We start from the raw sequence: 14,569 nt of genomic DNA on the forward strand, positions 1-14,569 counted from the left end.
AGGTTGTGCAATTAGTTGGAAAGCCACTTTGCAAACTAAAGTCGCTTTGTCTACCACTGAAGCTGAGTACATGGCGATTACTGAGGCTTGTAAAGAAGCTATTTGGTTGAAGGGACTATTTAGTGAACTCAATGAAGACCTTCAAATCAGCACAGTATTTTGTGACTGTCAGAGTGCCATTTTTCTTACAAAAGATCAAATGTTTCATGAGAGAACAAAACACATTGATATTCGGTATCATTTTGTTCGTGATATTATTGCTCGTGGTGATATTGTTGTGAGAAAAATTAGTACTCATGAAAATCCTGCAGATATGATGACTAAGTCACTTCTTATAACCAAGTTTAAGCATTGCTTAGACTTGGTTGGTGTTCATTGTTGAAGTTAAACCCTTAAAGGGTTTTATGGAAGAGGTGGAGAATTTGTTTATTGAAAGTTCGCGATGAAGAACTTGTTAATTGAGAATTTGTGTCAAGGTGGAGATTGCTAGAATTAAGTGACCCAAATTCTTATTTAAATAAAATACGATGGAAAATAAAATAAAAGTAAAATCCATATAGAACTAGACTTCTTTTATTTTATTTTAGAATAAGGTTTTTAAACCTTATTAAACTCCATCTATTTTATATTGATTAGGATAAGGTGTTTCAATCCTACTAGAATATGGCTTTGCAAGCCTATAAATAGACATAGTCTATTCCTCTTGTATTTGATTCAAATTTTTCGACATAGTGAATTTTCTTCTCCTCTGCCCGTGATTTTTTCCCGAAAAGGTTTCCACGTAAAATTTGTGTGTTCTTTATTTTATTTTATTTATTTTATTTTATTTTTCACAAATAATATAAAAATTAAATTGATCCATTTAATAAAAGAACTTAGATATTTTTATTGTTATAGAATTTATCTCTTCTCACTTTTATTGATCAACTTTCATTTTGTGGGTGAAATGGGTTTGGATACTGTCCAAGACATTTTCACCCATTGCTTTCTAATACATTAATCATCATTATTTAAATGTGTAGAGTCCATCAATGAATTGTCAAAATCATACTTTTAAATGGTAATTAAAATTGTATTGAATAAAAATGGACACAAAAGTAATGGATTATGATAGCTTAAATATTGCATGGTCATTGGGGACTAAAAATCCGATTCTTGAGACGGACAGCTTGACAACTATTAATCTCCTTGGTAAGGAGACCAGGACCTTTCATCAAATGCAATGGTCCGTGCAATACGGCGTATGTTAAAGTGGAGATGAATTGTTCATATTAAACATGTGTATCGTGAGGTAAATGGTGTGGCAAATTCCTTAACAACTCGTGCAAAAATAAGGGCAATAAGATACTATGTTCTCAATGATCCCCTGAAGAATCTAAGTTGGCTTTGCTTGCTGATTGAGAGGGAATGATGTCCATAAGTATTGGATTCTCACCCTTAAGTATTGGATTCTCCATAATCTCTAGCTGTAGGGGTGATGGTAGAGATTTTGTTTGAGGGAAGGCAAGTGCCTTGGCTCTAAAAAATAGAAAATTGACTTTTTAGTCCCTTAATATTTAAAAATTAAAAATTAATATACAATAAAATTATACTTTAGCTTTCTCAAAGATGAAAAAAAAAACAAATTTCATTAATCATTTCAAACATGATAAAATTATAAATTCATACATGATAAAATTATAATTTAACTTAGCTTAAAATATTTTCTAATTTCACCCTATCAGCAATCCCATTAACCTCTTTATTTTTAATATTTTAGAAGTTAAAATTTGAATAAGATTATCATGTTGATATTTCCTTCTTCTTTTTTAATTCAAAATTAAATTATTGTTTTTGGACAAATTGATCAGGTTTGTATGTCCTTTGCGCAGTGAAGGGCAATGGCACAGAATTTCAAGAACCTCAAACTTTCACATAATATTAAAATAAATTATTTAATAATATTTAATTAAATATTATTTCTTTTTGATTAAACACAAAGAGTGGGGCAAAGTGTTATGATGCTCTCATCAATTGTGTCACCAAATTTAAAGTAGCTTATTTTAGAATTTGTGTGATTAAAATTTTGTCACTTATTAAGAAAGTAAATATAGTGGCAAATTAAGGAAATCTGTAAGGATGAGAAGTTAAGGGTCGTAGGCTGGGTTGCGGGGTAGACAAGTCAAGTCTGTATAGAACTATATTTCTACTATTTAATTTTAATTAAAATAGGGTTTTTTAACCCTTAGTCAAAACTCTTCTTGTATTATTCATTTTTTAATATTAGTAAACTTTTTTTTCTCTACCCGTGTTTTTTTTGCAAGGGTATTCATGTAGAATTTGTGTGCTCTTTTTTTTTCTTATTATTTTACGATTGTTCTACCGCCATTATCCACGTTTATTATAATAATTTAAATATTTAATCTTGTTATTATAATTTATAAAATAAATATTTATCCTCGCATTATTAGTTATTTATGCTTATTCACTTTTATAATTAAAAAATTAATTTATGATAATTAAATAAAAAATTAACAATCTACTCAATTCAATTGTTATAACGTTCTTTGTACCTACTTTATCTTGAGGAATGGTTCATTTCCCGCATTGTCACCTAGTTTACTATTTGATCATAAAATCCAACGTTTACAATTAAATTTTTTGTTGGCCACCATCAAAATTTATCTTTCTTGATTTGACAGAGACATAGATTCTAAGAAGGTGACAGCTACATGGCATCTATCAGCCCATCTGTGTCTCTTACTCTGGCTCCTGACCACCGATCTGTCACCCACATCGCTTTCAGCTTGATGACTTGCCAATTTCTATCTAATGACCTGAAATAGTCTCAAGTTTATAATTTATTCAATTTAGTACATTTCTAATTATGTAGGATAGGACTCTGGATTTTGGATTTTTGCTATATCTTTAGCTGAAACATTAAATAATCTCTTAGTTAGAAGAATTTACAAGTTGATACAATTTTTGGTATTATCTATAATTTTTTAAAATTTTAAATCGAGAGATAATACATATTTAAATACATTTGAACTTCGTATGAAAATATCATCTGCTTACTTAACCTTTAAATATCTTAATATATTATAATATCAAATTAAAATTAAAAAAAATCTTAAAATTTAAAATATACATAACTGATTTCCTTTGAAATTTGAAATTTATCTTTTACTTATCTAAAATTTATACTATCAAATTTAAAGTTTGAAAAAAAAAATCTTAACAATGAACTTACATTAATTATTTTAAAATTACACTATTCATTTTACATTTCGCTGAATATACCATTTATAAGTTTTAACTTTTTTTAATTTTGAAATAGTACTCATATTATTCATAAAATTTATATATAAAATTATAAAAATAATTTTTAAAGACTTATAAAATGATTTAGCATGTTTAATTTATACATATAATCAACCTATGTATCATGTCAATGTTTGCCCATGAATAAGTCAGCCAACTGATGAAACAAACCCATTTTAATGTTGGCAAATGCCCCAGATGGGGATAGAGGGGCCACTAAGAGTGTAGACAACGACTAACAAAGGCTTAAGAGGGCCTCCTCAAGTGTAGCAGGAGCAAGAATGGTGCATATGCGAGAATAATGAGTCCAAGGGTTCTTTGAATGTCTCGAAATGTTCTAAAATATGTGAGAGCACTTTAGAAGTTCTAGAAATCTGAAAATCTAAAGTAGGAATCGAACCCTTGTAAACTCATGTAGAATTGTTCGAAAGGTCTAGAAGAGTCTAGCATTATAAATACTTATATAGACTTGTATAAATTGTCCATAGATAAATGATCTTTAACTGTTCATTATATTCAATCTCAAACGATTAGATCAAAGGGACTTGGCCTATATAAAGGAGACAACCTTCTCTCATTGTAAAATAAGCTAGCTTAAGAGTAATAACACTTTCCGCATTCTCTCAACTCTCGTGTTATTTAGTGTGCTCTTTTTGGTGTGCTTATTTAGACCTAAAGGCTTGTTAGGATACTCTTTGAGTGGTTTGAAGGTTATACTTAGGAATACATTGGCATAAGACTTGAGTAAAGTGGTATCAATTAGTTTCTTTCATTAATTTCCTATAAATATTGCCAACTCAACTTACCTATCAATACAAATATTAAATGTCAACTCAAATTTAATATGGAGTATTTTGTTATGACAATTCAGACCCAAGCTCTTCTCATAATAAATGTGCATTGCAAGCTTTAAACATGTTTCACATCATGTTCAAATTAGCATATAACACCTAAATTAACTAATACACCCACAAAAGAGCCTATTTAATATAATTATGATATTTAATAGAATATTCTAATTTATAAAGATTAATTTAAAACTCTACAAATTCAAATACTTAATCATAATTTAGAAAGTAAAAATAACTTAATTATACTCTTATGCACTATTATAAAAATGAAAATTAAACAAATTTAGATGCTTCATCACTATTCTTACTTCAACAAAATTATTTATTTATTTATTTAGATTTTAAGGTTTTGAGATATTCTCGGATCTGGGTGTTTCGAATTTAGTATTTTGTTGACTAAGACACAGTCTACAGCCTTTTAATATCTTTTTATCTATATTAAAGAAAAATAGTTTTTTTTTCTTTTTCTTTTTAGTATCTTGAGAGAATCCTCTGGTTATTTTTGTTTTATTGATTAAAATTTGTTCAGCAATGGCTTCTCACTTCATATCACTCAACGCCAATGTCAATCCCTATAACCTTATCAAAGGTCGTAGTTATGGTGGTTCTGTTTTTTGGGGTGAGAGAATCAGTTGGTCTATTAAAAGTAGGGATTATGGAAGAGTTGTATGGAGGAGTTTGAGAATTGAAAATGATGTTAGAAAAGCAAAGTCTGGTGTTGTTCACTGTGTTCAAACCCCAACCAATGAAAATGATGATCCTACGGTAAGAGTTTTTTATTTTTCTGTTAAAATTTTTATTATTATTTTCAATGTGGGTATTTTGATCATCACTAAGTATTTGAATTTTAAGTTCCTAGATGTTTGAGAGTCCACAAGCAGATCCAAAGGAAGTGGCTTCTATCATATTGGGTGGTGGTGCTGGTACTCGCCTGTTTCCTCTTACTAGCATGAGAGCCAAGCCAGCCGTAAGGAATTCAATTTTTTTCTCTTTTATGAATAAAATTAGAATCCAAATGACTAGATTTAGAGGTTTTGATGGTTTTTTATTGGTTTGCAGGTTCCTATTGGTGGTTGTTACAGGCTGATCGATGTTCCAATGAGCAATTGTATCAACAGTGGCATCAAAAAGATCTTTATTTTAACTCAATTTAATTCTTTTTCACTAAATCGTCACTTGGCTAGGACATACAATTTTGGTAATGGTGTAAATTTTGGAGATGGATTTATGGAGGTAAGCCAATTTTAATTTAACATTATAGCTTATTTTTGTGAAGCTTTTGATGAAGCTATATTGGCTCTGTAACAGGTTCTTGCTGCCACTCAAACATCAGGAGAAGCAGGGAAGAAATGGTTTCAAGGAACGGCTGATGCCGTGAGGCAATTCATTTGGGTCTTTGAGGTTAGTTACAAGTTTTATTCAAGCTGAAATCATTCGATGTTCACCGGCTATGATTTTATTTTCTAACAGGATGCCAAAGTTAAGGATGTCCAGCATGTACTGATATTGTCTGGTGATCATCTTTACCGCGCAGATTATATGGATTTTGTGCAGGTAACTAGTTCAATTTCTAGGAGCCGTGGTGTAGCTCAGAAAATCATTATGGCTAATCTACAGTTATTGTTCTTGCAGAAGCATATTGATTCAAATGCTGATATCACAGTATCATGTCTACCAATGGATAATAGGTACTTAATCAATGTTATTTTGTTATGATGATTATAGTGGCTATCATAGTTATTAATATCGAGTTTTGTGCAGCCGTGCATCGGATTTTGGATTGATGAAGATAGATGAAACAGGACGGATTATTCAATTTGCTGAGAAACCGAAGGGCAAGGATCTTAACGCTATGGTACATGCTTTTACTACTCCATTACTTCTTAATCCCATTAACATAATTGTGTATATATTTACATATACTATGGCTTGTTTCACATTTGTATGGCAGCAAGTTGATACCTCGATATTAGGGCTATCAACGGAAGATGCTGCAAAATATTCTTACATTGCATCAATGGGTGTGTATGTGTTCAAAAAGGATATCTTGTTAAAGCTTTTGACACAAAGCTATCCTTCATGCAATGACTTTGGCTCGGAGATTATTCCATCCGCGGTAAAGGAACATAACGTACAGGCAAGAAAACTTTTACAAGGGACTTTTACCTATAGTTTTCTCTTTGGAATTTTCACTAGTAATCAAATGCTAATAAGTACTCGTTTGCAGGCATATTTATTCAATGATTATTGGGAAGACATTGGGACAATAAAGTCTTTCTTTGATGCTAATTTAGCCCTCACAGATCAGGTTTGCATATAGATATGTGAATTGTTTGCACTATTATGTTATTCGGCATGGGATATGGTATTCGTTCTCTGAAAATTGATCTCTTTGTATGCTCTATGCAGCCACCAAAGTTCGAATTTTATGATCCAAAGACACCTTTTTATACATCTCCGAGATTCTTGCCTCCTAGCAAAATTGATCAATGCAGGGTATTTACTTCAAGCCTTTTGTTTATATTATGATTAATAAATCTAGTCGTCTTATCCCACGGTAAATTGATTGTTGCAGATTGTTAATGCCATAATTTCACACGGTTGTTTCTTGAGGAACTGTAGTGTAAAACGCTCTGTAGTTGGGGTGCGGTCGCGTTTGGAGTCCGGTGTTGAGCTTGAGGTGATCCACAACATCTAAAAGCTCTGCAAATTCCAGTACCACATATTTATTCATCTTATATGTTCCTTTCTTTGTAGGATACCATGATGATGGGAGCAGACTTCTACCAAACGGAGATGGAAATAATGTCTCTCCTGAAAGAAGGAAAGGTTCCGATCGGTGTCGGACAAAATACCAAGATCAAGTAAGATTTAGATTGAAAAACCAAATGTAAGATTTAGATGGAAATTATTGTTTTGAAAAATATTTCCTTACTGTTGCAACTTGTGTGTTTTGGAAGGAATTGCATAATAGACAAGAATGCCAAGATAGGAAAAAATGTGATCATATCGAACAGTGATGTAAGTATTGCTTTCCTTTCATGAATGTTTAGTATAATTAGATTTTTTTTCAAATAATTTTCATTTACGTTGGTATTCAGGGTGTTGAAGAAGCTGAGAGACCAGAACAAGGCTTTTACATTAGGTCCGGAATTACAGTCATAATGAAGAATGCAACAATTAAAGATGGATCCGTAATATGAAATTTCAAGTTGATTTCAAGTGGTTTAGAGGTTGTCATATTCGATCGAGCACGTCATCGAAAAGCTTAGAGCCCTAGTTTGCTAGGTTTTTGCTCGGCTATTTTTGCAGCGAAAAATATATAGCAGTAATGCTTTGTACATGTAAAGTACAAATTCCTCTGCGGATTTTACAAAGGAAATTTAATTGCCATTTTGTAGTGGCTTGTGCTTAAATTTAATAATTTGGTTATGTTTTTTTAGGAAGTGTCAATCAAATGCTTAAAAGTAATTTAAAATTTTCACATTACCAACTGTAAGATTCAAAATATCTATGCCCTAGGTTTAAACACAATTACAATTTGATCTACATGTTTTAAATATGTATATATTATATTTGAGCATACTTTTAACTCCAAAGCTAACGGTGGTTAGGTTGATGGAAAGACATTATTGACACAATATTGATATGTTGAAGACTCAATTAGAATGTTCTAATGTTTGAGGATGTCTAATGCAATTAACTAACAAGTGTTGCGTGTAATGACAAGATATATTACACTCTCAAAAAAGAGAACTCATCTTGGAGACGATAGTGTAGAAAGATGCAACCACAAATCTTGAAAGGATTATTTTATATTAGATCTTAAAATGAACTTTCTTCCTAGAAAAAAAAAGGGTAAATTACACTCAAGATCACTAAACTATTAGTAAGTTTATGTTTTGATCACTCAACTTTAAGTCTCTAGGCTATTATGGTTTTTTTTTTTAAAGTTCGGCTAGTGAGTTTCAAGCGACAATTCAATGATCAATATGGTGGATACGTACCCATCGATGAGTAGAAGAATATACCTTAGATCCAAGCCGATTTAACAGTCAGTGTTAGAAAACGAAAAATAAAATTGTTTGGATTCTGGTTCGTAGTTTCATGAAATTCAAAGATATTTCATGAAAAAATTGAACAATGGAAGAGAAGAAGAAAAAGAGCTTTCAATTAGTGTGGGTGATACAAACAGAGAATGTCATACAATAGCGATTTTAACAATCTAGTAACTTAAATGAAAGCTTTTGAATAGTTCAATGACCATTTTGTAACTTTTTAATGTTAAACGACCAAAACATAAATTTACTAATAACTTAGTGATCTTGGGTACAATTTACCAAAAAAAAGTCTTTAGTGGTTTCCAACGTGTTGAGAATTAGTAGACCACGTGATTGTTAGATGGGAAATAGAACATCAATAAATAGTAAGTAAACTATTCTTATGTAAGTATCTTCTTAATTTTCAGTCCTTTTAATTTTCTATTTTTTATTTTTTCATCCTTCAAATTTCTTTTTTTACTCTACCAAGTCCTAATATCTCACCTCAAAGACAATTATGGCATGTTTGGGTAAACATTATAATTAATGAATCCCACTGAATTAGGTGTAATTGAAGCACTCGGATTACACTTTTCAATTCTTAAGGGATAAGATGAGACTCAAATTTAATTTTTTTAAAAAATTAAAATAATTATGGTAAAAATTTTCTTCTATTATAAATCACAAAATATATTATTTAAATATATATTATTCAATATAATTTATTTGGATATCATACGTTTTTACGGTACTTGCCTTTGAAGATATAAGTTGACAACTATTGTTGCTCATTAAAGCTGCATTATTTGCATGTGTTGGATGGAAAGCAACTCAAATTTTGGATTATAAAGTAGAAAACTTATTTAATAATATTGAGTTGTATTACTAATAACAAATTTTAATAAATTATTTAATATATTTCTTTAATTTAACAAATTTATTTGTATAAAAAATATATGATGAATGATTGAGATGCCAAAGATGAAAATGATTTCGAATTTTAGCTTAATGATTATCATTGAGAGTAAAAATTCTCCATAAAGTATGAATTTAAGGTATGAGATAATACTTATGAAGATGTGTCGGAAAGTAATGATTCATTATATTCTAAGAATATTCATAATAAAGTTGTCAACCATATGACTAAATGTTATATTTTCGAAATTTAGCTTAATGATCATCACTGAGAGTAAAAGGCTCATTGTTATACTTCTACATTAAGGGTGGATTTGGATAGGCGGTATGTTTATTTGCTGTTAGTGTAAAAATAACGATGATGGTAATATTAGAAATTGTAGCAATACTATAATATGAAACAAAAAGTAAGATAAACGCACCTCACTATTCATTCAAACCCATCCTAAATATGAATTTAAAGTATGAGATAAAACTGTTACATGTTGAATTTTTCTTTCTCCTTATATAGGTCTTGGTCCATTTCCATTTCTAAATTCAAAGCTTTAATGGAAAGTTTACAACCACTAGTGAAGAAAAAGAAAATTGGTATGGACTTGGTAGTTGATATTCGTTGTACTTTTTTATTTTTCTAAACTTGTTTAATAAGTTGTTAATGAATTTTTTAGTTAGTTACTTCTTTAAGTAATTTTATAATACTCTTACATTTAATATTATCCATGATTTAAATGAACTTTTACAAATTTGGCCGATGCCTGTCTTATCACTAATTTCGAGATCTGGCATAATGGTGTCCATGCACAGATCGATGCACCTAAAATCAATAAATAAATTAAAGGCCAAACCCTTGCTAGCTATCAGCAATGGCTTTCATTCCTAGCCCTATAATCTACAACATCCTCAGTAAACTACCAGTAAAATCTCTAGCCAGATTCAAGTCCTTAAACAAGCTTTATTGCTCTCTCATCAATGATCCACATTTCATCAATGCCCATTTCAAGAACCATATTGTTGTTCATGGTGATCTTTGCTTAATCCTTTCATGCATAGAGCATCAAAATCTCAACAATACCAACAAGATTCACTTCTTCACCATCAAAGACAACGAGCATGCAATGATTGAATACTCAATCACCGTAAGTTTCGACACTTACCATATCTTACCATCTTGTAATGGTTTAATTTGCTTTTATGGTCTTCACGGTAGTGTTCATGTATGTAACCCCACCACTAAAACCATCGTCAATTTGCCAAATATTGATGATGATCTTCAAAGCTTTCAATCATGTGGATTTGGGTTTGATGGAATCAACGGTACATATAAAGTGATTAAATTTTTCGACCCTCATAAGATTGAAATATTCACAACGGTGAATGGTTCTTGGAACAAAATAAGGTACACTTACTCTCCTTGTTTTGGTTTTCAACACCATCAACCACCAGTGTTTGCTAATGGGTTTTTTTATTGGTTTTCAATTTCATCCTCCCTTGTTTCATTTGATATTGGGAAAGAAACCTTTGAAACCATTTCTTTACCACAAAGTGTTTTAAACAAGGACAAGTTCAAGCTTTACTTAGTGGAATTGAAAGGGGAACTATGCATGGTGGATAAGGACTTTGAAGATAAGAAAAGAGTTGATATTTGGATGTTCAAAGGCAACGAAGAGCATTGGGTGAAGCTTGGAACCATTGTTCATAGATCAGAACCTATTGATACTACTCGTCCAGTGGGGATTAAAGCTAATAAGAAAGAGATTTTACTGCATGGATTTATCAAAGGATTGGGGCATTTGAGCTGCTATAATATGGAAACTGGTGGGTTTAGGCCAATTAATATCGAAGGCTTTACTTCACACTATTTTCATGTAAGCCAACATGTGGAAACCCTTTTCCATGTTGGTCATTAAACAAATGCAAAATCATGGATTTTATCCCCAAAAGTTTTACTTTTGAGAATTAATTTATGTTTTAAAGTTATGGGAATTCGACTATTGACCGAATTGATTAAATTATTAATTTCAACGCCATCAATTTAACCTTTGATTCCATCGTTTTCTAAAGTAATAAATCTATTTTTAAATATTACATATGTTTCCTTTGTAGACCTTGAATCGGGTAAATTTCTTATCTTAGTCTCGGAATTTGACTTCTTTTTTTTAAATTTAAACTCTAAATTTTGATTTTTGATTTCTTTACATTAACACTTAAATTCTTTTTTAAAAAATTTAATTTTTCTTTTAATTTTTTGTATTTTTTTAGATTTATTTGGCAATTTTTTTCACCATTGTACTTGAATTTTTTTTTGTTCACATGAGTCACAGAATTTGGCAGCTTTTTTCAATCAAATCTCTCGACTCGATTCCACTAAGATATAATGATAACATTCACAATTTTCAACACTAAATTTAAAATTTATTAAGTTGGTCCCTAAAACTTGTCACCGTCCATATTAATGTAGTAGTAGGATAATTGCCTTCTAAGTCCCATATGCTATATCTAATTAAATATTCTTTAACCATTAAACTTTTATCACTTTTACGATTTAGTCTCTGTACCTTAATTAAACACTAATTCGATAAAATTATTCGATTGATATTCAATTCAATTCTGATATAACACCATATATATTTAATAAAAATATTTACAATTTCGGTTTACAAAAACGAGGTCTCAATACCTCAATTTTCTAAAACTATTGACTTTAGAACGTATACACTTACACCTTGTCTAACTTTCCAAATAACCAAAATTATTAGACCAAACTTCAATATAATTCTATAATATCTATAATCGGAAAACAGAATTCCAAAACCATCGTTTTTTACTCCACTGACTTTAGGGTCGTTCTAGCGAGACCTTAGGGATTCCGAGCAAAAATTCAATAATCTAAAATTATACAAGTGAGGGGAATCAAACTCAAGTTCTCAAGGGAAGAAAGAAAGCTTTTGACCATTGAGCTTAACATAGTTCTACAAATTTAAAACTAAAAATTCAAGATGTTACAAGTATTGTACTCATCATCACCTAATTTGTTGAAAATTATTTACTTTTGATCACCTAATTTGTTGAAAATTATTTACTTTTGTATTTTTAGATTATATATATATATATTTAAAAATTCAAGTATTGATTTATGATAATGTTAAGATGTCATATCATCACGTTTTAACATATGCCAAATTCATGGAGGAAACTAAGAAAAATTGCTATCCAACTTCAATGAACAAACAAAAATTGTTGCCAAGTCAAATAATCTTTGTTTGCAAGCTGGTTTGGATTTTAGTTGGAGGAACCACGTGATGTGTGGGTTGAAGGGATGTGGAAAGTATGACTGAAGCATATTCACTAGAGTGTGCTCACAATTGATTTTGTTTTGGGCATTTTTTGGGTTTATAGAAGCTTATGTTATCTCATTTTAGGTAACCCTGGGGTCAGTTTTTAACCCTTTGAGTTCTAATAATAATTTTACACTGCCTGAGAAGAAAAAAAATTCAAATTCTTCTCCATGTATTGCCAAAATACCTAGGGAATCTTTTTTGTTTGTTGTTCTCTATTCAAGCAAGTTTGAACTCTTTATCAAAAGAAGTTTCTCATACTCTTTTTCTTCTTCATTTTAGATTTATTCTATCTAATATTTTTGGAATAAGAACGAGGATTGAATTGGTTAAATTATCATTTCTTAATTTGATCGGTCCAGATAATAAGTAAATAAATTATTAAAAATAAAAATATTACAAACTATAAAAAAAATGTTCACTAGTTTTTCAATTTGATTTAATCGATTTGTTGCGCAACTGGTTTTATATCTCTAATCGAACTGATCTTCTTAACCGATTCCCAATCCAACTGATCCGACCGATAGATCCACTTAAGACGATATTGATCTTATCTATTTTATCACTTATAATAATATATATTCCACTATTTTAATTCAGGCCCCAATATAAGAACAATTGTCAAATTCAAGTTTCAAATAGTGCATTAACCCTTTTTTGAAAAAAAAATTTAGCTATTGTAATTTTTTTTTAGCTCAATTGAGTATTTAAACCATGAAAATGTATCAATTAAGCCATTTGACCAATGTTGACTATTAAGTTTTAATATTGACTAGCGTTGATCATTAATATATAGGGTTTTTATTTACTTTTGCAATGTGTTACTCCACGATTGTGCCATGTGGTATTTATGTTTTTTTACTTAGAAATGTTTAAAAATATTTTAAAATTATAAAATTTGAGAAAAAAAATATTTTTTAATAAAAAATCAAAATATTATTAGTAAGGAAAATGAAAGAAACAAGAAGCGGACTAAACTAAATCCCAAGCCGATGCTTACCCAAGACACATGTTCCTATTGCCATCTTCTTCATTAGTTTCAACAATACGAGTTTGCAAATTAATGTTAATAGATAAACAATCAAGGACATAGGTTTACTCAACGTAATCCACATAAAATAAAATTATCATCGCAAGCATACAAGATGTCTTATTAGCGTTTCTACGAATGTATTCGAAGGATAAATCATTAAAGTAAGACTTTTTTTTTTTGTTTCATTCGAATTACTCTGTTATCAAAGACAAAGTAAAGCAGTAATAAAAATAGAAAATTACAACAGTCAAGTTAAGAGTACAGTCCCAACCACAAGAAAGCAACTAACGAAACAAGATCTCACCACTAAGCTTTAAACACTTGCGACCGATTAACAGCAGCCAACGCCAATGAGAAAGCCATGTCATTGCCATTCCAATCCGCCAAAGAGAAGACGACAGATCCAACCTTAAACTTAACAGTTTCAATATCTGAAAAAATTGCATGAAGCGACGTCTCAAAAACTTGTTAATACACCAAGAAAACACCAAAAAAACACCAAAGATCCTAATTCAATAAATAAAGAACCTAACTAAAGTGAGACTTGACAAAAATACAATGCTTGCACAATTATATAGGTGAGAATACGGTTAGAGTAAAACCAAAAACACATTTGATTATTTTGAGATGGAAAAACCCCACCATGGAGTGTCACTTTCTCTCCTTATTCTTTTATTAATTTTCAACAATGTTAGCTGTAATAAAAGAACATACAGGCAAAAAGACAAACAAGTAGCCTTCAACATCAACCATGAAAACCAAGATGACCAATAAGTTCGGCTGAAATTGTAGTCTATAATGTTGATCTTAGGATCCCAGTAATTTAAAAGATTGAAAAGAATACCATCAATTAGTAGGACTCAATATCTATCAAACATTATTAAACTATTAATAAATTTACGTTTTACTTATTAAATTTAAAAAAAATTATAAATAGTTATGAAATATTCGAAAGTTTTCATATAAGTCACTAGGATCTTAAAATTGTTGTCGTATGACACCAATTGAAAGCTCTCCTCCTCCTCTTCAATAGTTTGGTTTTTCATTAAACTTTAAATATCATAGATCTGCAAACCAAACAACTTTCTTCTC

At 30.3% G+C, this 14,569-nt stretch overlaps 2 protein-coding genes across 3 annotated transcripts; both read left to right on the plus strand.

Annotated features, from left to right (window-relative positions):
• The first annotated feature begins 4,586 nt into the window (after nucleotides 1-4,586).
• On the plus strand, nucleotides 4,587-7,575 carry LOC107944132 (glucose-1-phosphate adenylyltransferase large subunit 2, chloroplastic). Of its 2 annotated transcripts, none has more exons than XM_016877957.2 (14): nucleotides 4,587-4,919; nucleotides 5,014-5,121; nucleotides 5,214-5,387; nucleotides 5,463-5,555; nucleotides 5,625-5,708; nucleotides 5,787-5,842; nucleotides 5,916-6,009; nucleotides 6,106-6,291; nucleotides 6,382-6,462; nucleotides 6,564-6,650; nucleotides 6,730-6,834; nucleotides 6,912-7,018; nucleotides 7,115-7,175; nucleotides 7,256-7,575. In XM_016877957.2, exons 1-14 carry the CDS (start codon nucleotides 4,686-4,688, stop codon nucleotides 7,355-7,357), a joined length of 1,572 nt encoding a protein of 523 aa, XP_016733446.1. In that variant the 5' UTR covers nucleotides 4,587-4,685; the 3' UTR covers nucleotides 7,358-7,575. The 2 variants fall into 2 exon arrangements, with proteins under 2 accessions (XP_016733446.1, XP_040970680.1); XM_041114746.1 differs by having other exon boundaries at nucleotides 4,778-4,919; nucleotides 5,007-5,121.
• A 2,340-nt stretch (nucleotides 7,576-9,915) lies between these two features.
• LOC107944131 (F-box/kelch-repeat protein At3g06240) lies at nucleotides 9,916-11,169 on the plus strand. The gene has a single exon (XM_016877956.2). The coding sequence runs from the start codon at nucleotides 9,973-9,975 to the stop codon at nucleotides 11,014-11,016; it is 1,044 nt and encodes a 347-aa protein (XP_016733445.1). The 5' UTR covers nucleotides 9,916-9,972; the 3' UTR covers nucleotides 11,017-11,169.
• Nucleotides 11,170-14,569: the final 3,400 nt, after the last annotated feature.

The sequence above is a fragment of the Gossypium hirsutum genome, chromosome A06 (genome assembly GCF_007990345.1).
Source record: "Gossypium hirsutum isolate 1008001.06 chromosome A06, Gossypium_hirsutum_v2.1, whole genome shotgun sequence".
Lineage (NCBI taxonomy): Eukaryota > Viridiplantae > Streptophyta > Magnoliopsida > Malvales > Malvaceae > Gossypium > Gossypium hirsutum.